The sequence below is a fragment of the Protomyctophum parallelum genome (genome assembly GCF_964188405.1).
Source record: "Protomyctophum parallelum genome assembly, chromosome: 23".
Taxonomy (NCBI): Eukaryota; Metazoa; Chordata; class Actinopteri; order Myctophiformes; family Myctophidae; genus Protomyctophum; species Protomyctophum parallelum.
This window is the reverse complement of record NC_139715.1, coordinates 20,550,233-20,575,764: the sequence shown is the minus strand read 5'-3', so window position 1 is coordinate 20,575,764 and position 25,532 is coordinate 20,550,233. Positions and strand designations below refer to the sequence as shown.

The window sequence follows — 25,532 nt, the reverse complement described above, 5'->3', positions numbered from 1 at the left end:
TCGCGCTAGCATTCCAGAGGTAGCGGGATTTAGCATATAGGACCGGGACCAACTTTAACCCATTCAGGCCTGACGTCGAAATTTAAAAAAATATGTTTTCTAAATCATGACAATTTTCTGAAAGATTTGAGGCACATTTTAACGATTTTTCAAAAATAGCAGACCGACAAGTTCATAGTGCACCACTCGGTGGCACGCTATGAGCTTGTAGATCTGCTATTTTTCAATAGCTAAAGTTTAACATAATGCTTAAAACACCAAGAAATAACACCAAAAATAACAAATATCAAACAAATATTGGCTCTAAATATCTGCTTCAATATATTTCCAATAAATTGCCCAGCCCTAGTTGATCATGTCACACAGAATGCCAAAATTAGGACAGGGACATTTTTGCAACGAAATATATGAAAGCTCACGTACCGCGTAACTGAATTCCATGTGAATTTAACGGTACTTGCATGTTAGCAAAAGTAATTTCTTGGTGAACATCTGAGCAGCAAACTTGTCCAATCTGTCCTTATGCGTGTCTAACTGCACGTACAGAGACCAGAGAGCCAAAATATGTTAACCAAAAATACAAAACAGATGTCTAGATTTGGTTCAATGACTAAAAAGCATGCAATTTGGAATGGATTCTTCCAGCGCTGGACCGCAACACTGTACCCTCTGACGACGGAGACCTTTAACAGTGCATGTTTAGAACAACGCATGGGTCTTCTGGTAAAGAAATAAGACAACAGGATGGCTCAGAGGGTCACAGGTTCAATCCCCGTGACCCCGCACACTTAGCCAAAGCATCCTTCAGCAACACAATCAATCTCTGCATGCACGAAAGACATTATCATGTCACATGCATGTCCTTTCACTAGTATAGAGGGAACGTGCATGCATAAGAGTCAGAGGCAAATCGAGTGGGAACGTCGTTTTACATTGTTTAATCCATTTTGGACTGAGGTCGATAAAAAAAGGCTTCTAAATCGAAAAGCCCATGTTTCTATGTCAGTGGTACTCAACCTTTTTCATGTCAAGGACCCCCAGAATTATCTCTATTGGGCCACGGACCCCCATCTCAAAATATGTAGTTCCATGGATCCCACAGAAGCCAATATTTTAATTAAAAATGTTCGCTCTGAAATATATATTCAAAGATTTGTGCCACATTTTCACGATTTTTCAAAAATACCCAGACCTACAAGCTACGATCTTGTAGATCTGCTATTTTTCAATAGCTGAATGCTGAACAGAATGCTTAAAACACCAAAAAGGAGTTCCCGTCCAAAATGGGTTAATGCAATCAGATGTATGTATGTATGTATGGTAAGTAGTAAGTAGTCTTTTGTCACTCAGTAGGCATTCCCGCATACCTTCCGGGTATGATGATACGCGCATACCCTTTATATTTAGGACGACTTCAGCCATATAACCTATCTTCATATCCTCACCAATGCTCATTATCATTTGGTACCATTTTTGTCTATTCTCTCTGTGTCTCAAGAGGAGGGCTGTGGACAGTTCCCTAACCCTAACCAGTGACATCATCGACAGGGAATCCAAGCTAATAGAAACTGCAGGCGTTCTATTCCCGGAAAGTTAGCATGCAATAATGGAAGCCATTGTTCTTGCATTAATACAAATCAAAATACAAATTTAATATTGGTTTCTAGCCCTCCTATGAGACCCAGTCTGAGTACAAAGAAATGGCACCATTTTATCATGAGCATTTAGTGAGGACCAACTATATGAAGATAGTTCATAAGATTGGATCCATAGCTAAATGTGTTTTATTAAAATGTAAGTATGTAGCCTTGGGAACCAACAGTTCCCGAGCCATGTGGTCCATAGATCAGGAGCCTTTCTCCTAAATATTTCCTTAGCATGAGGTAGCTTTTAATGTACAAGTACACCCCTCTGGTCATGACGCTAGTATGTCACAGGGCCCCTAATCCAACCCCGATGCTGAGTGCCAAGCAGTTCAGGCATTGGGTACCACTTTTTTTTAATAGTCTTTGGTATGACTCCGGGGATTATTGAACCCCCCGGCCTCCCAGTCTCAGGGCAGACACTCTAACCACAAGGCCACAGTGATTTGTTAAAAGGATTAACGGAGAATTCCCCCCACCCATCCATTCCAAATTCCCAGACCCCAGTTACCAGGGGACAATAGTAAGGTGACCATACTGTAGGTTAAGTAATTATTTGATATTGTGTATCTGCATCATATTTCAATGTCTCAGCGCCGCCCGGTACAATATACTACTAATGAGGCTGTGGTTCCACATGGGGTATTTGCAATGTTGGATCTTCTTTGTGTTTATGAAAGAAAATAGATAGACAATGTAAATGTTAATTTAATGTTAATTATTAGATCGTTATTTTGGGGAATATTTCCCCCCCTAAGTTTTGACATGGAAAGAAAATGTAAAAAAAAGAAAAGCGTAGATCTCGCGATGGAGGGTGTCAGTGAGCAGCTTGTAGATCATATTTTTTTTCTCGATATTCGTCGTAGGGCTTAGGCAGTTAATTAATTGAACACATTTGTGTTTACTTCATGGGTGTACCGGCTGTAGCGGCAGTTGTGTGTGTGTGTGTGTGTGTGTGTGTGTGTGTGTGTGTGTGTGTGTGTGACCTCGTGTTCTGACCTCCCTGACTGTAGGTGGGACGAAGCAGCCACGCTGAGACACATGAGAGACTCACAAACACGAGGGAATGTGTGTGTATGTTTGTGTGTGTGTGTGTGTGTGTGTGTGTGTGTGTTCCATACCTTGACGTCCCAGTTGACCACTTTGTTCCCAGTCAGCCGTCCGTGGAGCAGGTTGGGAGACAGGTCCAGACAGATGGGGTTCCGGCAGGCCTGTGAATGTCCAACCAGAGAGGCAGCGTTTAGTCAGAGGAGAGGTAAACCTACTACACTTCCACGCAACCCACACCTCGGGCTGTCACAATAAATAAATAATTTAATCTGACAATGAATTAATTGTCAATTCAAATAATTGCGATTGGCGATTTAATGGTGTTTCTGTCGTTGACCGATTATTGGAACATTATGAATACATATATATGAATATATATATTTCTGTTTGGCTTTTAGGCTTCGTAAACAAAAGGTGCACAGGGCAGATATGGCTTATACTAGCGGATCGACAAGCTGAAAACGTGTCACATCGTGACGAGTTCGGCTATTCTAGATCAGCTATTTCCAATATTTGTATGTCTTTAAACATGGAAATGACAATGATGATTATGTAAAACATAATTGCGTTCATCTCAAATAATTGCGATTAGGCGAACATGTATTGCGACAGGCCTGCCCCCACACCTACAGCTGCACACGTACTGCTACCATCACTATTGCATAACACAAATGTTATGCAATAATTCTAAAAAATAATGTCCTTGTGCGCTTTACCAATGCCGTTATCATTTCATAATAGGTCAGCTGACACTATAGGGGTCTAATTCACTTCAGTTACACATCAGAGCAGAAAAGCCAAGAGAGCTGGGATGAGCAGGGAAATGGAATGGATGACTCATGGGCCGCCGTGTGCGCGTGTGTGAACACATGCGTGTGTGCGTGCGTGCGTGCGTGCATGCGTGCGTGCGTGCGTGCGTGCGCCAGTCACCTTTGGTGAATAATGCAGCAGCAGTTTGGTTGAGAGGTCGCTAAGATCCGCCTCCTGGAATGGAGAGATACAGTTTGGACCTGGGGAGAGAGAGAGAGGGAGACAGACAGAGAGAGAGAGAGGGAGGGGGGGGACAGGACAGGACAGAGAGAGAGAGACAGACAGACGGCATGATTTGTAGAATCGGGTCAAAAGACAAATCTAAAGGTTGTTTTGACATCTCAATAGTGAACCTCTCATCGGTGGGTTCTCTAATCTAAAGGTTGTTTTGACATCTCAATAGTGAACCTCTCATCGGTGGGTTCTCTCTCACCGGCGCTGCAGATGGCCTTGACGTGCTGGGGCTGGAGGGGCTCGTGGAACACCATGACGCTGCCCAGCTGGCCCTGCAGCGAGGTGGGGCTGCCCCACTCGCTGTCCTGCGTGCCCGCCGAGATCAGCTTGGTGAGCGACTCCGGCTTCCCGCCGGCGCCCAGCAGCCCGCCCCAGGCGTGCGGCGACAGGATGCCCCCGAGGGAGGGGCGCCCGCCGGCGGGGGAGGACCCCGACGGCGAGAAGGGCGGGTCGGGGATCTGGGAGGGCGGCGGCGTGGTGGTGCGGTGGCCCGCCGAGCCGATGCAGCACGACGTGAAAGGCTGGGGTTGAGGAGAGAGAGAGAGCAGAGTGGACGCCACAACGTTGTCACAGACATTGTATACTTGCAACGGAGTACATCTACATTGCAATATTGATACTTTTACTTCGCACATTCCCTCCCATAGGCTGCGCTCTACGGGAGGTGCCAGAATAACGCACGCAAACTCTGCAAACTGCAGAAAAAAGAGAGAGCTAACCTGGAAGCAGTAGCCCTCCATTTCCCCAATGCCACTAAATGCCACTAATGCGCACAGTTTTGGGATGTTCGATGACGGCACACCATGGAGCCCTATATGGGGGCTAGCCACGGATGCTAAAAACAGCTAGTGATTTTTTGGGGGGTAAACAGCGCGGCCAACGCGGGGGGTGCGTGGCAGACAGGCACCTGAAAGCCTGCACTGACACAGCAAAAGCATCCTCGCCTCCAGTCCTCCTCCACCACCTCCTTTGCCGTGCCAGACAAATACAAACAGGGCTTTTCGACACCCATTCCGCCCGGGACGGGGGATTTAGCAGCCACAACGTTGGGACGGGGGAATTTGCAGCCAACGTTACGTGCGCTAACGTGAACACATGCGCCCTTTCGACACCACACTGTCCGCCCCCCCCCCTCCTCCACCTTGCGTTATCGTCCAGACGTCCACACATGCACTGTGATGAACACGTACTTTCCCAGTAGCCGAAAGGTGTTTGGGCTTCGACACCACAACATGTGCTGCAATGAGAGGGTCCATTTGGATGATTCGGTTACGATCCCAAAATTACATCACTTACTGTGTAGGCCTACTTTTATATTGGTTGGATCAGAACATATCAATAATATAATCCACCACTCGACGGAGTGGCACAGATCCTGTGCCGTCGGTAAAACACAATGGTAAAATACATACAGGCGTCCGTCCGTCCGTCCGTCCATCCATCCATCTTATAATTACATTAGCCTATACCTTTGTGCCCAACCCAACTTCCCAAGATCATCTGTCAACAATCCCCTCCCTCATGTGATCTATTACATCGCAATACCCACGCTGTACATCATTTGGTGTTCATATATTCAGAACGGATAAGGAGTAGGACTAGTACTACTACTACATAATAACAATATACCGTAATACAATACAACAGGGAGGGGCCACGGGCTCTCACCTCTGTCATGGTGGGGTACTTGAGCGGAGCCGAAAGCTTCTGCTGTCCATCGACGTAGATGTAGACCAAGCTCTGACCGAACGGCCTCTTGCCGGGCACGTGCACGACGCCAATGCTGTGCTGTAGGCACACACGCACACGCACACACACACACACACCCACACCCACACCCACACCCACAAGCACACACTTGAAGTAAAGCGACCTTGACATGAAAAAGTTTGAGCACCACTGATATAGAAACATTCAGAAAACCGTCAGGATTTGGAAGACATTTTTGTAGAATCTGGTCCCAGTCCTAACTGGGTTAATGACTCACCCACAGGGAGTCGCAGAAACAGTAATCTGGCAGCATGACCGTGACGTATTCCTTCTTGGTGCACACGGCCACCACCAGGACCCCTGCCGAGCTGATGAACGCTTCAAAGCCTGTGCCCCCTGGAGTGAAGAAGCTACGCGCAGGAGACAGAAGAACAAGTGAAAGTGAGAAGACACACCTAGCAAGCATTTTTTTTTTTGTCTTTTTCCTACATTTGTTTAATAATTGTTATTTCAAAACATTTTCAAAAAAACATTCCCAAAAAAGCTAAACTTTATGAATTAATATTACAAAAATCCATTGATGTCATGAAGAAATGACAGAAAAAATTAAGAAATTCCATGAATTAGAACACATATTTAAGTAGTGAAAATATCCGATCTACAAGCTGTAGATCTGTTATTTTCAGTATTTTGGGTCCCACGAATAGCTTATTTCTGTTTTGGGTCACAGGCCGCGGCACTTTAGTGTGCCGTTTGATATGTCCAGGTGTGCCGTCTGATTTGACCGAAAGTAACACTAACCTTCCCCCAAAAGCAATAGCTACTGGGCTGCAGGCTTTCTATTGTTGCGTCGTTGTTGTCACTGTCTAACCATTAGACGTGTAACAAACAACAACGATGCAACAATAGACTCCAACGACCCTCGGCCATAGAAATGTTAATGTTAACAGTTTGACTGCGGAAAACGATTTATCGGACTTTTAATCAACCCCCCTTCACTGCCGAGATTGTTGTATTACCTTTAGAGCATACGCTGAATTATTTGGTCTTTTAATCCGCGAAAATCGAGCGAAAAAAGCTTCCTCTGTCTGTTATGAACGATCGTACCACCCGCCATCTTGGTACACCCGGAAGACGCAGCACAGGACCCTCCTCCATGAGGCGTTGAACCCCATTCGTTTACATTGGCCTCAATTTCCCAGAAGCCCTAGCAGCCCACAGCATGTGACGATTTCCGGTTTCATCTCAAAACAGATGCATCTTCTCTCTTTCTCCGCGGCGATGACGGATTTTCTTTTTTTTGTTTACATTACGGCGGATTAAACACATAAAACAAAAGGCGCGTATGTCCGATATGGCAGCGACAATAACCTGGAGTAATCCAAAGCACGGAAACTGTTAAAGGAGTAGTGAAACGGAAATTTGAAGTTTCAGACGGTTTCAAGTTGAAACACCGCTTTGAAGTTTCTGAACCAATCCGAGCGTCGCATATCTTCAGGCGATGGGACGGTAGCTAGGGACGGTAGCTATGCTACATGCAGTACGCATGGAGTGTGTTTGTTTACAAGTCAGATGATCGGCCAGCTGTACCAGTTTACTGATATGTGGCTTATTTCTACCCTATAATGTTTTCAGATACATATTTTAGCGTGATGATTAAGTTGAAACAGAGTACGGTAATACACTGTCTGGATGTTATCTTGGGAATAAAAACGGCTGTGCTGGACGGATGCGCACATATGGGGAATTAAACGGATGAGCATCATTTTTATTGGCTTTTATCGATGTGGGCCTCGACACGTCATGCAGTACATTTTCGACATTATGGACTTTTGATATAAAAATACACAAAATTGAGAATTTGCCCATTTTTTTGGCATCCATTGTTAGGTATGCCCATATGATGACCACGGCTATGGTCTAAAAGTGTGAAAAACGTATTTTTCATTTCACTACGCCTTTAATGATAATGTATGTCTTTGTATATACATGGGGGCCATCACCTGTACTCGCTTGGCAACTTTACTGTATAAATGGGGCACAGAGACTAGCTTAGCACTCATATTGTACAGCTACTACAAGATGGAACCAGCAGCCAAAAAGGGATGCATCCAGAAGACGCTACACTTCGCTCCCTCCAGCAAGACGCCACCACCAGAACCCGACAGCAGCACACTATACCACTAAGACTTCTGAAAAAGGTCTGGAATTACCGTAAGCTACCAAATCGCAGAGATGTTGGCAAAGTTAAAAATGCCACATACATTGGCAGAAACGGTAATAGCCAATTCATTCAAATTTGCGGGGGGCATGTTGGGACCAGATGCTGCAAAGGAATTAGCAAATGTGCCACTCTCAAATAACACAATTGCCCGACGCATTGAAGACATGTCTGCAGACATGGAGCAACGGAAGCTCTATCATGATGCAAGGGATAAAGTGGAAGTGACGCCTCTTCCCCACTTCCGTTTCGTCTTTACAGTTGCACAAATGTATCCTAATATAAATCGAAATCATCTAACCGGCAGGAAAAAAAAAAAAAGAAAAAAGTAAAGATATTTTAAAAATTAAATATATTTTTGTATATTACTCTATGTAGCATTCGGAGGTCGTGGAATGTCTGTCTATGCAAGACTACCTCACCTGTACAGCTGCTTCCTCTTGTCGCCCTTGCTGGGCGGTCCCTGCTGGTCCTGGTCCAATGACAGCCAGGCCAGGAAGCTAAAGGCGGAGCCGGGCCAGCGCTGCACCGTGGGCACCGCGATTCCGGCCATGCTGGGTGACAGGTCGAAGTACTGCATGGCGCTCTCCAGGCCCTGCTTCCTCACCATGGCGAGCAGGGCCCGGAGCGCCGGCGCCACGTAGGGGTGCGGCCGGCCGGCCTCGGGCGGCCGCAGCAGACGCAGCAGGCCCAGGAGCTCGCGGGCGCCGAGCGACTGCGAGCCCAGCGAGCCCAGCAACGCCAGCAGGCTCTCCGCGCAGGTGCGGCTCAACTGTCCGTGGCTCTCGAGGGCGGCCAGCGCCCGCAGGGCCATGGCAGCGTTGACGCAGGTGGCGCGCGTCCCGCGGTTGAGGCAGCAGAGGCGGCGCAGCCAGTCGGCCGTGAAGAGCTGCAGCTCAGAGGAGTCCAGCTCCGGCAACCACTGCACCAGCAGCAGCAGCGGGTCCACGTTGCTGATTCCCAGGATGCCCACGGACGAGTGCTCGCCCTCCACCGCCTGCACGCACGCACAGACACACACGCACACATGCACATACACACATACACACACACACACACACACACACACACACACACACACACACACACACACACACACACACGCACACACACACACGGGTTCAAGTTGAAGATCGGATGGCAATGTTCAGACAACCAAACAGTCAGACAGACAGCAAAAAATACGTCAAACCTCTGTCGCACGCGATTAGTACTTTACTTACTTCATTTGTTTATTTCGACGGGACAGTGCATATTAATGGACATTACATACAAATGCAATGTAAATATTGCGGATTCCCCGCACAAAACATAAAAACGAAACAGGCAGGCAGTGAAGCACATTACAGTATACGAGACAAAGCAGACAAACATATGAGAATAAAGTGCAGTGCAGTGCAATCTTGAAAACCATTTATCTTTGGCTTCAATTTGGCTTAAGGACATAGACATGGACAACTACAGGCCCGACAGACCGGCCTCTCTTACCATGTTCATGAGTTCCTTGAGAAGGTGTCTGGACGGCTGGCCCAGGGACACCAGCACCTCGTAGAGGTGATTATAACCGATCCGCTCCTTGAACACCTCCTGTATATGGGACGGGTGAGAGAGATTTCTCTGTGAGATTTGTGTTTGTGGGACAGCACAGGTTAAAAATCCCTGTTAAAATACAAAATGATGGGCCTAAAGCAGTGGTTTTCAACCATTTTCATATCAAGGACCATTATGTATTTGCCATTTGAGCCATGGACCACCACCACCATTTGATGAGATTTAGCCTCCCAGACCCAAGACTTTAGACAAGACAAGAGTAAAATATCTATAAAACGTTCATTTGGGTACCAACTCTCCATCATTTAGCTGGGGACCACCTGGAAGACCCACAGTGGTCGAAACGTTGTTACAAATAAAGATTTTCCTGGGAGCTACAAATCAGTGTGCGGACATCCCTTCCTTTTTCATTGTACGTATTTTTGACCAGCACCTGTAGAATTTCTGGAGATGTGCGTGCTTCCTGTCGTATCCGACCACCTGGAACCCCCACAGGAATCACTGGTGGTCTCTGGACAACTGGTTGAAAACCACTGCCTAAAGTGCCCTTGGGATCAATTACAGTTTCTAGTATGTAAAATTCACTATATTTGCGATGCAAATGTCAATATTTGATATTATCTAATATCTACTGTTGGCCACTGAGCTGTTCCACTTGAGCAAGGCATTAGTTCATTGTCCCCGTAATTGCGGCGGGATTGGTGCTCCACGGATTCATACTCGTAACCTTCCCGTTAGAATGTGGATTCTCTAGTGTTCTCACATCTAGTTTTCTACAACAAAAGAAGCCTTGAGACGCCGAATATGAGTAAACTAGGGATTATCCTGCCCATTTTGGTACCCTAACACGAACACAGTCTCATGTGATGTTTGTACTTTTGTATCTTTTTCTACGGTCTGAATATGTGACGTGAATTGTGAATAATGTGTCTATTTGTATGTCTGTTTTTTGTGCACTGAAACAAATCCCAATCAACTCTGTTGACATGGCAATGAAGTCTTGAATCTTGAGTACGCCGATCACTTACCTTTGCAGCTGGTGATTTGTGCATGACCGTTGTCAAGGCTTTGATGGTTGCTATGGCGAGAGAGTCCAAACGCCCCTGAAACACCTGGGAGGAAGAACATGGCATTTTCGAGTCACTAAGCCCGCCAGGAGGCCTGTTGCCGGCGCAGTGGAGGGGCGGTGGGGGGTGGGGTGACAGCAGTGTGATCGGACGTGAATGAAGTCTCCTTTTATTCCAGCAGACTATTATGTTCATCACTACACAGTACACAGCACTTTGGCATGCACAAAGCTAAACGCTATAACGCCTTTGCATGGGAAAAAATTATAATGATATGTAGTCAGCAAAAACAATAAAATAAATAAATACTGTAGATCGCAACATGCAATCACCAGGGTTCCCACACATTTTTACCAATGAATTTCCAAAACTTTTCCATAATATTTAACCCAATTTCCAGGCCATGTGCAATGCACAAAGACAGGCATTGGAGCAACAATAAATCATAGAATATAGAATTCTATTCCAAATTTTGTGCCAAATGTTTTGCTACACCACCTATCCTAGGCCATAGGAGCACGCTGCAGCACGTTGTGAGCTTGTAGATCTGTTATTTGTGTCTCATTCTGGTACACATTAGGCTGCAATCACACTGCCCCATTTGGTGAATAACGACTTATGTTACATAATTTTTTGTTATACATGTTTTGGAAAAAGTTATTTATGAACAAAAATCAATTGCCAAAAACAAAGCATAGCCAACTATTTTTTTCCAGAACCCTTGGTAAATTCCAAACCTTTTCCAGGAGTCTGGAAAATGTTTTTTATTTTATTTTTTTATAATATTTCCAGAAATGTCATGACCGTGGGAACCCTGAACCAGGCTTGCGGGAATAAAAAAGGAGACTTACATGCACGTCGAACATGTGGAATTATTTGGGTGTGAGACCCTGTGAGTAAAAATCATCGGTGACCTTAGACCCCAGATTACGGGTGCTCGTGTTTGGAGGGAGGCTGCAGTTAACAGCTTTAACTGCAGTAGTTGTGTTTGGAGGGCGGGAGACTCTCCGATAGGGCTGTCACAATTACAGATTTAAGTTGACAATTAATTGTCGCACAAATAATTGTGATTAATGATTGAATTGTGGGTATTTTTTTACGTTGAACATTGAACATTACAATTTGTATTTCTGTTTGCCTTTTAGGCTTCGTATTAAATTGCACAGGGCAGATATGACAAATAACTTATATATAACTTATATATATACAAAGAAATCACTGACATTTCAATTATATATTATTATTATTTTGTAAAAAAATTAAAAATAAATTATGGACAATTTTCCAACATGGAAACGATTGACGATTACGCAAAAATAATTGCGATTGCGATTATCTCAAATAATTGCGATTAGGCGACTGTATGTAATAACATGTGACAGGCCTATACTCTCCAAGATGCTCTCCCTTCCGACGCCAGGAACGTCTGACAGGAGGACGACGTATATACAGTATACAAAAAACACACCCAGTAACACCCACCTCCACACGGATAAAGACCCACAAACATCTCTCAGACAGGTGAAAAACCTCTCTTTCTTAACACAAACACCCACAACACGTAGAATGCAGCCCACATTAGAACACAAACACCAAACAAACCACGTGAAAAAAAATAACGACAAACAGAACAGAACAAACACAGCGCCGACCGTCCAGCTCCGTCCTTCACCGTCAACAGTGTTTTTGAGGTCGCTAAATAAACCCAAGGATTCATGGCGCACAGTCGGCGATCAAGAAGCGCTTAATCAAACATTGTGGCACGGACTAGCTGGAGAGGGACTGTGGGTAAGGGGAAATAAAAAGGAGGACCCAGACCATGATCATCATCATCATCATCATCAAGTCCAGGCCATCACAAGCCACAGACTGCAGTGAGAACACAAGCCAGGCTGACAGCATGACAGCATTCCAAATGGAACCCAGAGTACCGTATAGACCACAGGAAAACCCGGGGAGGAGTGATTGGTGGGAGTGATGGGGTGTAAGGCGGGGGGTGTAAAGGAAGGAAGTCAAACAAGTGTGGGGGTGATAGGTGGAGGGGTTGGCGCTTGGGAGGCCGAGAGGTAACTCTACAGCAATGACACATGCAGGCTGAATGACCATCTTTGTGATATATTCTGTTTTGCGCTGCATTTCTTTCTCACTCTTATTTTTGAAGTCATCCACATCAGTTTTTTCTAACTCGACTCCGACTAGATGTCAAGTTAGTTCTTTTACCTTTGATTCCTCACTTGTATTAGCACACATGGGTCTACTCAACTACGCCAGCCGGGTTACCTGGAAACCAAATTAATACGCTGCATCGACCCCTATAGTATCCAATTACAGCTGATGCACGACGCGCGTTTGTTTCTGTGCGTGTGTGTTTGTGGGTGTGTGTGCCTGTGCAGGTTAGTGCATGTATCCATCTGCGGTCTTGTTAACCAGATCAATAGAAGGATTAACATCTTATAAAAGTGGCCCTTTGTGTAAAGAAACCTGAATAACTGCACGGATGGAGAACAAGTTCATTGTGTTGTGTTGGATACAGCACATTCTAGAGAATGGACCCCATTAGTTTCCATTACTAAACACTACCCTATTCAGCCGGTCTACAGGTGAGCCGGACGGGGGCAGGTGAGTGACAGACAAGCCGAGCTCAGTGTCTCCACATGCAAACAAATACCCCCAGTCATTCGGTCCGGCCCGAGTTATAGGAGGGCATTAAGTAACAGACAACTGGAACCGTTAAAGGAATTTGAGTGGGACAAAGGGGGCTCTCAGGTTAAAGGTATAAGCTTGTTCAAGTGGAGGCTGGCCTTTTCTAAATCGGGATCACGCAGCTATGTGTCTGATAACATCGTCTAAGCAGGGAGTTCTGGGCCTCACGAAAAGATATGATACCAGGCTCATTAAAAATGTTTACCAATGACAACATTAATACAGCGGGACACTCACTATGTCGCCTTGGTCCCCATGGAACATTATCACTTAATTATTGCTATTGGCCCTGTCAGTGTATTGTAATGATACGAAGCCTATTACAGGCCAGGCCCTATTGAACAAAGCCTCAGCTAACTAGGCCAATGCAGGGCAATGCGGGTCTTGCTGTGGAGTGGCCATCGGGCTCTGCGCTGGGTGACAGGTGGGGTTTGTCAGGTGGGTGGTGGCAACAGCAGTAGCAGGTGAGGGGGAGGAGGAGGAGGAGGAGGGGGTGGTGTCAGGGGTGGGGGGTTGAGTTTAGGGGGGGGGGGGGTTCTCGGCGGTACCTGAGTGTCCCTCTCTCCTGTCAGTAACCTGTTGTTGGTTATATCTTTCTGGTCCTTGTCAGCCGCCGTGCACCTAGCGTTAACCAGCTGACACAACAATAACATAACAACAGGCAACGTGTCAACTTTAACATCCAAATGTGTGTGCGAGAGAAAGACAGAGAGAGAGAGAAAGACATGGGAGGGGGTTTGGGGGACAAGAGAAAGGGGCAACAAAGGGTTGGGAGAGAATGGGAGAGGAGGAGGAGGAAGGTTGGGGGTGAGAGGTTAAAGGCGATGGTCCTTGGAGGGGGCTCTGGCTATGTGTTGGTGTTCCAGCAAGGCTGTGGGGGGAGGTTAACATGCAAAAGGAGGCCAAAATGCTCGGTACAAAACATAAAGGCTACACCAGACCAAAGCAGAGGAAAACAACATCTAAAGAGCCTAAAAGCCCCCACTAGCGGCCCCTAGAGGTCTCAGTGTAATGGCAATCCTGTCATTACATTTTAAGACATTGTATGTGCAAGTGGAAACGTTGGCCTATGGGTGGCGCTAGAGGAGTTGCCAAATTCACTAGGATTCATCCTCCGGGGGAGCATTCAGACGCAGAGAAAATTTCCGTGTCTGTAAGATTACAAGATTCATATTTTGTTTGGGACCAAAGTGTGGATGACATCACCATCCAGTAGAACACATGAGAGCCTACACGAGCACTGGCAGCGCTGAAAACATTAAATGAGAAGGTTTCAAATATAACTAGTGCACTGTAAAATTGCAGATATGCCTTGCAAATAATGGTTATATGGTTTTATCGGTTCTGACATTTTCAATCTACGAGAGTCTACTCTAAGCCTCTAAGGTTTCATCCACGAAACAGCGCCCCTTTTCTTTGGCTGTCTGTTTGAACAGAAGTTTAAGCCAAAGGGGGCGCTGTTTCGCAGTTGAAACCAGGAAAAAGAGATTCCGAGACAGAATCGATTAAATCACTATTGAAACTATTGAAAACTACGGACCTACGGGTTTCAACAGCAGGGTAAGCACCTTAGGTTTTGCATTCGTACAGTTCGTATATGTTCAGAGCTCTATACGGAGGCACAGGGTGCCGCGCTCACCACCATGGGGCGAGAGGGCTCATAGATTGAAAATGTCAGAATCGACAAAAATACATCTATGACAGTCTAAATCTTAGGCTACACCCCCGTCTCTAAGTAAAAACGGTTCCAATATTCAAGAAATAACAGCCCACAAGGTAAGACACCTCAAGTGCTTCTCGTTTTCTTCTTAAAAAAATATATGTATATAAAATAATTAAATGACATTACAGCTGACTGGCTGTGGGCTTAGTGTGGTGGCTGGACATGAACAAACACAGCAACAACCACACAGGTCAAACTCAGTGTGGACATGAAATGGAACACAGTGTAGCCCAGTGGTTCCCAAACTTTTTAGCCAGGACCCCGAACTAGTGAAAACAGCAGATCTACAAGCTCACAACGTGTCACTTCGCGTCATGAGCTTGTACTAGATCGGCTTCTTTAACATTTGTTTTCAAATTTATGGAATTTTTTTCCATTTTTATTTCTTAACCCATTTTGGGCGGGAACTCCTTTTGGTGTTACATTATTATTATTATGTTATAATTTAGCTATTGAAAAATAGCAGATCTACAAGCTCATAGCGCGCCACCGAGTGGCGCGCTACAAGCTTGTAGGTCTGCTATTTTTGAAAAAAAACGTAAAAATGTGGCGCAAATCTTTGAATATATATTCTTGAATATATATTCTCTAAATGGGTTAATGAAATTACTGGGGTGGGGGAATCATTGCATTTGCATTGATTGAAAATGTTCTGAAATAATAATAAACAAAAAATAATAATCAAATGACCCACAAAAATGTGTCCGCAACCCGCAAATGGGTCCTGACTTCCGAGCCAGTGTTTGGTGAACCAACCAGTGTTGTGGCTTTGCCTACCTTGCTGTTCTGCAGCAGTCGAGTCAGGTGCTCAAAACAGTTACTGTTGAGGAAGATGGCTTGCAGGACGGGCCTGTCTGAACACAGGAACATGTCCCTGATGGTGTCTGAAAAGAAACAAAGAAACAAACAAAATAAGTCACTATATGACCGACACAAAATTACGTATAACAAGCAAATAAAAATAATAAACAGGTGTCCCCTGTCCCACCAATGATGCTTTGCAATTAGTTTGCATGCATATACAGTGGGCTATTTAAACAAACTATCAAGTTCATCTGCAAGAATGAAGACATCTACTAGGAAGGCAAAGCTTTATGCTTTATCTTTATGCTTAAAGAATATGACCCTAAGCTTATAGCATGTGTGTGTGTGTGTGTGTGTGTGTGTGTGTGTGTGTGTGTGTGTGTGTGTGTGTGTGTGTGTGTGTGTGTGTGTGTGTGTGTGCGTGTGTGTGTGGGTATACAATTAGTTGACACTCCTACCCTCGGTGGTATGAAAACAAATAAGCAAAGCTTTTGATGCCATGGTTTGTGTAAAGGATTCACAAAACAGCTGCTTCTATTGTTACCCTAGCAACTACTGTAGGCATTGAGCAACTACTGTAGGCATTGAGGATCAACGATTTATCAGGATTCAGCAACAATGCTACATATTTGTCTCCTCAAATGTTTTCAGAAACATTACAAATCTGGGATTTTTTATGATTCTGAATTAGAATACCCTTAGATCCAATTTATTATGTCTTAGGGGCAGACATAAATATTACACTAACTAAAGGAGTTGTGCTCAATGCTCTGATGAAGGCTCGTAGCTGAAACGTGTAAGCGTTCCATTTTTGGTGTGCCAATGAAGAAATAGAAATGTGAGTACTTTGTCCGCCATGAATTACATTTTGAATGTATGCTGGATTTGGGTTTGGCACTCCACCGATTGCTGATGCGCAACCTCCTTTTCTCATTTAACTAACTAAAGGAGCTTTGTTTCATGCTTCTCGGTTGCCAATTCTTGATAAATGGAAAAGATGACAGCCCTCCAAGTGTCTATTTTATGATCGTTTAGCCCAACAAGTGGTTTTTGTGCTAACTAATGCTTGGAATGGATTCAGAATCATGCAAACCAACGAAGAAAAATCTTCTCTCTGTGACTCACTGTAGTGATTCCCCACCTTTTCTACATAGATGGGTGGGCCGCATGTATTTTAAAGATGAATCAATAGACTGTGTTCCCGGCTTGAACCAATATACAGTAGTGTACTTTAAGTTCCTATTTATCACAATGAAAAGATTGAAAACTCATTCTTCACAGTTTTGAATAAGGAATACCATAGCTATTTGTTTCAATATTAATCAACGGCAATGGCGGTAAGCGTTGTCGCAAAAAATAGGCTTCAATTGACCTGTCCTACATCTACGGCAATGGCGTTGAAATAATTTTAAATGCGATATTATTAAAAACTTGTCGTTTTGCCAATTATTTGGTGGCCCACTTGCAACATCCTTAGGGCTCCACAGTGGCTGCCGTTACAAAAGCAAAGCAAAGGTACTATGTTTACCCAGGGTAACGGGACTAAGCTCAAGAACTTGTTTACAGCCAGGCCCTGCTCATAGAACATTTCATGGTAGGGGCTCAATGCCTTGATCAAGGGCACTTCAGCGGTGGTCATTTTAACGTGCTGGTCCGGGGATACGAACTAGCGACCTTCCGGTATCAAGACCGCTCCGCTAACCGTTCGGCCACCGCTGCCCCCGTTACCTAGCTTACGGTGCTCTTACCTAGCATGTGCACTTGCAGCGCCACAAAGCGGCTCTCCCAGTTGTGGCCCAACGCGGGGGCTCGTCCCTTGGCCTGCTGCTGCTGCTGCGAGGAGGAGGAGGAGGAGGCGGCGGCGGCCGGGTCCGAGTTCAGCAGCTTGAAGTAGTTCTCCAGCACCGAGGCGATCTCCACCTGCCGCTGGTCGGAGCTGGCGGCCAGCAGCCGGTGCACCACCTCCCGCAGGCAGCCCAGCGTGAGCAGGGCCTTGCGGTCGGGCGCCGTGCCGTCCCAGTCCTCGCCGAAGGAGTCGCAGTCGAAGGAGGACGAGGAGGAGGTGGAGGAGCCCGTGGAGCAGTCGGCGAGCACGCGCATCAGCACCTCCATGGTGGCCGGAGAGATGGCCTGCAGGGCGTTCCTCTGCCAGGGGGGAGAGGGAGGGGAGGGAGGGAGGGAGGGAGGGAGGGGGAGAGGGAGGGGGAGAGGGAGGGGCCGGAGCAGGAGAGGGAGGGAAAGAAGACAGAAAGACACACACATTTTGAAACTGATTGGAATTAGAATACCCTTAAATCCAATTTATTATGTCTTAGGGGCAGACATAAATATTACACTAACTAAAGGTCGTAGCTCGTAGCTGAAACGTGTAAGCGTTCCATTTTTGGTGTGCCAATAAAGAATGATGATGATGGAAATGTGAGTACTTTGTCCGCCATGAATTAAATTTTTTGAATGTATGCTGGATTTGGGTTTAGCACTCCACCGATTGCTGTTGCGCAACCTCCTTTTCTCATTTAACTAACTAAAGGAGCTTTGTTTCATGCTTCTCGGTTGCCAATTCTTGATAAATGGAAAAGATGACAAGTGTCTATTTTATGATTTGTATACGTTTTGTTTGTATGTCTTAATTGTACTGTTAAGCGTGTTATCTTGTGCCCCATGTGATGTCATCGTCTATGTATGGTTTAGGTTTCTTTCTGTTAAATAAAGAATATTGAAACACAGACAGACAGACAGACAGACAAGTGCAGACAAGAGAGAAAGAAAGTGTAAATGGAGCTGCATTCACTGTGCTGACAGTTCCACGGCCACAACTGGCCGTTGCAGTGCAGGGGATCAAACCTGCGACCTTTCAGTCGCGGGACGTGAGGGGACCACCCTGTCAGGTCAAAGGTCAAGGCCTACCTGTCCACCGGCGACTATGGCTCCGAACAGGTGCAGCAGGCAGCATTTCAGACTGTCCTTCAGATGCTCGCTCTCCTGGAAGCACTCTGGAGGGACGGACATGCGCGCACACACACACAAACACACAAACACACACACACACAAACACACACGCACACGTTATGTGGAATTGCAGGCACACTGTTGGCTATGCAAATATAACACGGCCGCAACATGAGGCTGCGTTGCAGCTGACAGCAGTTAACCTCCCCGTCTGTCTCACTCCTTCACATACCAAACGCACGCATGCGCACATTTTAATCTCTTAACGAAGGGACACTGTCATGATTGCGTCTACATATCTGTTGTGGGTTTAATGTTTTATTATTAGCATCCATAAAACACTAAGCATTCTTCTGTGTTTCTGTCAGACTGCTGAGAATGTGCTCTACCGGTTACTCCAATGAATGGTGTCACTGGCGTTTAAGAGCATGAATGTGAAAAGTACAAGCCTTACTTCCTGGTTTGTAGACTAGCCGCTAACCTCGGTGGCCGGGACATTTTGTCCTTGTTTACCGTGTCGAAAACAGCGACCGTGACATCAGAAAATTACGAATCAGCTTAGTGTAACTGTGGCCATTTACACTATGGGCAAACTAGGAAAACCATCAACGGCGAACAGAAAAATGCATCCGAAGTGTGACGCTGTCCCTTTTACTCCTACATGGTATACAACATGTACACCAGGCGTGCCCACACTTTGTTTGACTTGGTCCAGGTCAACCAGATCTACAGTACATACGCAAAAATGATTATCCCATTGCTGGAAAAAAAGTACCTAAGGGGCCTTTTTGGAATAGCCCTTCGAAATGGAAATAGCGGGGGTTAGGGGCATTCGTCCCATTCTGTATGGAAGTGGTAGGTTTTCAGATTCTTTGCCTTGCACATTTTCATATAAGTATGATGATAGTATGATGATATAAGAGTGCCCCTCACTTCACACAGTCTAATGAACTACTCAATCAAAAAACATGGAGAGCACTGGATCACAACGAAATACACACTCACACGGGGGGGGGGGGGGGGGGGTGGCCTATGGGTGACCTATGGGTGGCCGTGGTCCCAGTCGTCCATTAACTCATCTGTCAACATATCATGGCCGGGGCAGCAGAACACGTGAGCTTTTTGGCTCCGTTCTGTCTGTTTTCTCCATCCATCCATCCCTGCCTCCGACACACACACACACACACACACACACACAACCTCCCACTCCGCTGCTACACTGCAAAAGAGAGCCCGGCATCGGGAGCGGGATCCCGCGGGAACAGGCACAGGTGCCGGGCGGTACTTAAATACATGCGCGCGAGAACAGGCGGTCAAGATAAAACCAGCGGCCCGCGCAAAATCCCGCATCCTCTCGTAATTAGCCAGATACAGAGCTTATATATATATATATATATATACACTTCAGCAAGATATGAATGTCTGAGGAGAACGTAATATCCCCTACTGTGCTGGACATCGCACGGCACGTGGAGTCTCTCTCCCTCTCTCTCTCTCTCTCGTTCTCACATTGCGTCCTGTGCGCAGCTCGTCACCGTGTCTTTGTGTCACAATAAAATATATAGGCCTACCTAATACCTATAATATATGTCCCCGCCCGTCGCAATATACATATATACATTTTGCTCCTGCGTACTGAAAGTCACTCTTGATTTAGCGTCTGCTAAATGCCTAAATTGTAAATTGTAACCACATAGGGCGTTCTAGAGGAGTGATGTTGAGTCAGTGAACTTTATTATTTGGATTAACGGCCTCTGACATCTTTCCCACACTAAAACCTAATCTCACACGCTATCATAGACACTACGCACTCAGACAAACAGACTCAGTCTGTCAGGTTATTAAAGTGGACCTGACTTGGTTCAGATACCAAACCACAACAGCATAGAGAAGTGGCACAGTTCACAGTGGCATCGACGATCAGTGAAGAGGCCAGACAGACACCATGCTCTATCAAAGCATTGGAACGCCAGGCGAACGCAGCAAGCACACAAAGGCTGGATTCATCAGGATCCAGAGAGAGAGAGAGAGACAGAGAGAGAGAGAGAGAGAGAGAGAGACAGAGACAGAGACAGAGACAGAGACAGAGACAGAGACAGAGACAGAGACAGAGACAGAGACAGAGACAGAGACAGAGACAGAGAGACAGAGACAGAGACAGAGAGAGAGACAGAGACAGAGACAGAGACAGAGACAGAGACAGAGACAGAGACAGAGACAGAGACAGAGACAGAGACAGAGACAGAGAGAGAGAGAGAGAGAGAGAGAACTAAAAAACATGGCAGCTCTCAGGGAAAAGCTGCTCAGAGAAGGGAAGAAAGACTTGGACATAGAGAAGGAGAGAGGAAGTAAGAGACCTAATTAGAGGAGAGAGAGAGAGAGAGAGAGAGAGAGAGAGAGAGAGCAAGCTGCTTTTCATAGACAGACAGGATATGCAAACTAAAGACTGTAACAGTAGACTCGCTGTGTGTGTGTGTGCGTGTGTGCGTGCACAATCGTGTTGCTCTGTTTTGGGATGAGTTCAATGAACTGTGGACACAAATTCTTTCACAGATTGGTTCCTCCCATGAGGGACATTAATAATTAGGACTCATTAAGATCTAATAACAATACAATGGAAGCATCATGTCTGCTATGTGTGTTTCTTTGTCGGCGGCACAAGCATTCTTTTTATATAGCAGTAAAATCTCTAATTTAGGAAGCTGTCATTTCACTCTGCTTAAAAACCAAGAAAACCACAGCCTCTGGGAATTTGGAAATGACACTCAACTGTGTCGTGAATTGTAGCTGTGCAGTGTGTAGTGAGAGAGAGAGAGAGGTTGGAAAAAGGGCTTTTCTGTGTGGAGTTTGCATGTTCTCCCCGTGTCCCCTAGGATAGGTACCATCACAAAAAACATGCAGTAATCAAGTGGTCCTTGAGGGGGGGTTCCAGGTGGTCCCCAGCTAAATGATGGAGAGTTGGTAACCAAATGGACCCTTATAGATCTTTAACTCTTGAGAGTATGGGCCCATTTGGTTTCATTTTACGCTCTCAAGAATTACATTTAGCTTGAACATCTGCATTACTTAATTTTCAAGAAACGTACACAATTAAAGAATGTAAAGTTCTTGTCATTAACGTTACCAGTTGCCAGTTGTCTCTCCTAATGGTACCAACATCAATACAGCATGGAATTGTGCCAAAGATCTTATCCAATGACAACAAAATATCCTTTCGTTTGTGGTCTGAGAGTCCCTGGCTCAAATGCCGAATAAATAATGGCCTTGATATGAAAAACCATTGGCGTAGAAGAGAGAGAAGGAACTCACGGTAGAAAAACGGGACAAACTCCACGGTGAGCGGTGCGGCCTTGTACTTCTGTCTGCTCCGCTCCACAGTCCCCAGCTGCTCCCTACGTGCGCACACGCACGCACACAAACACACACACACACACACACAAAATTGTATTAGAAACGTGTGAGGATCCAATTCATGGATTCACTGAGTTTTCCCCGCTGTCTGGAAAACTGTGAAAAATGACTGAAACAGCTACGAAATAGCTAAACTTTTTTAGTTTTAGAGTCCAAACTGAAAGTTATTTTTTTTAATCGACCAAAAGAGTCTACTTGGCGTACATGGCGTATTTTTTAAACTAGTTCCGAGTTAACGGCTCAGACAGCGTTTTTACCCGCAGGTGTGATGCCTCCAGTTGCGGTACGGATCATAGAGGCTCTCGCAGAAAGCCAGCGCATGACGCACAAACTCTTCAGCCTGGGTCTGGTCTACCATCTCCTTTTCCTTTGTTTTACTCTTCAACTGCAAGGACAAAACACACACACACACACGACAGGATGACAGGATGACAGGATGACATGAGATGCAGGTCAAGCACCACATTTAAACACCAACACCTTTTCTTCCCTCACTCAGCACTTCTTTGGCCATGGAGGACGTGCCGACTACTCACTCTCATTATATTCCAGAAAACATAAATGACGTGCGTGTGAATGAAGCTATGTAAATGCGATGTGTACCTGGGTGCTAGAGCTGCAAGGCTTTAGTTGTGAAATTGCCCTTGCTGTGCATATGGGCTGTCACGATCATTTCAAACAGTCAGAAGGGAGGGTGATTCAGCTATATAATTTTAAACAGTCAGAAGGAAGGGTGATTCAGCTATGCCATTTTAAACAGTCAGAAGGAAGGGTGATTCAGCTATGCCATTTTAAACAGTCAGAAGGGAGGGTGATTCCGCTATATAATTTTAAACAGTCAGAAGGAAGGGTGATTCCGCTATATAATTTTAAACAGTCAGAAGGGAGGGTGATTCCGCTATATAATTTTAAACAGTCAGAAGGGAGGGTGATTCAGCTATATAATTTTAAACAGTCAGAAGGGAGGGTGATTCAGCGATATCATTTTAAACAGTCAGAAGGAAGGGTGATTCAGCTATATCATTTTAAACAGTCAGAAGGGAGGGTGATTCAGCTATGCCATTTTAAACAGTCAGAAGGAAGGGTGATTCCGCTATATAATTTTAAACAGTCAGAAGGGAGGGTGATTCAGCTATGCCATTTTAAACAGTCAGAAGGAAGGGTGATTCCGCTATATAATTTTAAACAGTCAGAAGGGAGGGTGATTCAGCTATGCCATTTTAAACAGTCAGAAGGGAGGGTGATTCAGCTATGCCATTTTAAACAGTCAGAAGGGAGGGTGATTCAGCTATGCCATTTTAAACAGTCAGAAGGGAGGGTGATTCAGCTATGCCATTTTAAACAGTCAGAAGGGAGGGTGATTCAGCTATATCATTTTAAACAGTCAGAAGGGAGGGTGATTCAGCTATGCCATTTTAAACAGGCAGAAGGGAGGGTGATTCAGCTATATCATTTTAAACAGTCAGAAGGGAGGGTGATTCAGCTATGCCATTTTAAACAGTCAGAAGGGAGGGTGATTCAGCTATGCCATTTTAAACAGTCAGAAGGAAGGGTGATTCAGCGATATGCAGAGAGGAGGGGGGGGGGGGGGGAGTCAGACCTGCTGGATGTAGAGGGTTGTCATGGTGATGATGTGGTTGATGTAGGAGCAGGTCCCAATCTCCTCCACGTTTGACAGGTTCCTGTTGCACGCGCACGCGCACGCACACGCACACACACACACACACGCACACGCACACGCACACACACAGCATCATTATTAGCAATTATTGTGCAATTATATGAACATGTTAATTCCCCAAAGAACTACAACAACCACCAAAACCCTGGTCTATTAACCCATTAAGAGTTTAAGACCAGGAAAGCCTATTATTGTTTCATCCGTGTCATTTTAGACGTTGCTACAGTATGTATATAGCAACAGGAATAAGTTTTATGTTTTTGAATAAAACATAACTTAGGTTAGGATTTAGAAGGCATTTTTGATATTGGCCTCAGGTCTAAGTGGGTTGAAAATGATTCAATTTCCAATATGAAAAGTCCATTTCAAAATGGAAATGGAATTAAAAGTGACGTCCCAAATAGGCAAGAGCATGCGTTTGTGCGTCCTTTCGGCTTTGTGGATGTGCGTGGGTCTTGCCCAGTGTGTGAGCGCCAGGTTTTAACGCCAGGGCCAGGATTTGCGTGCATATGTGCGTGTGTGCATGCGTGCGTGCGTGTGTGTGTGTGCGTTCCTCCCCAGACCTGCAGATGACCATGAGAAACTTGAGCAGCAGCAGGGACAGGTTCTGCTGCTCGGGCTCCAGGCCGTCCGAGGCCTTCTGGACACACTGCAGCAGCTGGTGTCTGAGCACCTGCAGGATGTTGTCCGGCAGCAGGGTCAGCACCGGGGGCACGTCCTCCAGCCTGGGGACGGACGGATGGACACACACAGACAGACGGACAGAGACAGGAATGGAGACGGGTTAGAGTTCAGGCAGCACCATGCACGGCGCACGGCCGGCGGACCCACTTCAACTAATGAACGAGAATGTTTATCGGAATTGGCACGGCGGCCAAACAGTTCCAAGCACAATTTAAGCCGTTTTGGGAGGGAACCCCTTTTGGTGTTAGCATTATGCTATGCTTTAGCTATTGAAAAATAGCAGATCTACAAGCTCATAGTGTGCCACCGAGTGGCGCACTACGAGCTTGTAGGTCTGCTATTTTTGAAAAATGGAAGAACGACTGACATAGAAACATAGCTTTTTCAGAAGACTGTCAGGATGTAGAAGACATTTTTAGAATCTGATCTCGGGTCAGAATGGGTTAAAGGTATGGTATAAGCAGGCTAGGTGAACTTCAATTACAGATTCCTGCAGGCAGTGACAGTAACTGTACTGTACTGTAGCCTACCCGTTTGTTTTTTTTGGGGAGCTGTTGTTGATGATGATTTTACCAGTGTGAGACTAATATAATTAATTACTCACTATTATGCCGCGGAGGTTCCATGTTTAACGTACTTCCAAATTAAAGTGTTTAGGTTGTTTTAGTCGCAGATGCAGGGTTCTCATATCGTAAATATATGAACTTTGGCTAAAGAGTTGAGTTTAATCCACTTGGGTTCTTGTTTACTAATCTTGGTTAGACTACAGCGCTTACCGGCATCATAACAATTGTCTATCATGGCAGTTGGCTACAACAGACTTCCTCTTCCTCTTCAAAATATGAGCCACTTTTGTATATGCATGCTACTGACACCATTTTAAAACCCCTGGATGCAATCTATCACAGCGCACTTCGCTTTATCACAGGATCAAGTTACAGAACCCATCACTGCACGCTATACATTACACATCAGTAGAATGGCCTTCACTGGCACTTAGAAGGAAACTACATGCTACCCTGTTCACTTACAAAGCACTACTTGGCAAACTATCCCTGTATTTGACAAAGCTGCTAGAACCCAATACCTCAAGTTATGGTACCAGATCTCAAGATAGGCTTCTGTTGAAGGTACCAAAAACCTCTTCTAAACTGGGAGATACTGCCTTCAGGGTACATGCTCTACGTCTATGATATATCTGTCAAAACAAGTTGAAGCTGGATGTCCTTCTTTCATATTTTTTAAAGATTTTTAACTGACCTCACACTAGAAGAAGGCGTATATGCACCTG

At 45.4% G+C, this 25,532-nt stretch overlaps 1 protein-coding gene across 3 annotated transcripts in view; it reads right to left on the bottom strand.

Moving 5' to 3' along the window:
- The window catches only part of nbeal1 (neurobeachin-like 1), a 99,007-nt gene that overhangs the window by 45,848 nt on the left and 27,627 nt on the right, over positions 1–25,532 (bottom strand). For 2 of the 3 annotated variants that reach the window (XM_083758754.1, XM_083758755.1), the window contains exons 4-19: positions 24,121–24,282; positions 23,477–23,558; positions 22,134–22,261; positions 21,775–21,857; positions 18,424–18,509; positions 17,265–17,661; positions 15,490–15,596; positions 13,538–13,624; positions 10,248–10,331; positions 9,157–9,255; positions 8,091–8,665; positions 5,725–5,857; positions 5,406–5,525; positions 3,937–4,258; positions 3,624–3,703; positions 2,765–2,854 (exon numbers count right to left, since the gene is read on the bottom strand). In XM_083758754.1, coding sequence (XP_083614880.1) covers positions 2,765–2,854; positions 3,624–3,703; positions 3,937–4,258; positions 5,406–5,525; positions 5,725–5,857; positions 8,091–8,665; positions 9,157–9,255; positions 10,248–10,331; positions 13,538–13,624; positions 15,490–15,596; positions 17,265–17,661; positions 18,424–18,509; positions 21,775–21,857; positions 22,134–22,261; positions 23,477–23,558; positions 24,121–24,282 — 2,635 coding nt within the window. The remainder of the gene's footprint in view (positions 1–2,764; positions 2,855–3,623; positions 3,704–3,936; positions 4,259–5,405; positions 5,526–5,724; positions 5,858–8,090; positions 8,666–9,156; positions 9,256–10,247; positions 10,332–13,537; positions 13,625–15,489; positions 15,597–17,264; positions 17,662–18,423; positions 18,510–21,774; positions 21,858–22,133; positions 22,262–23,476; positions 23,559–24,120; positions 24,283–25,532) is intronic. The other variant, XM_083758756.1, reaches the window with a different exon arrangement.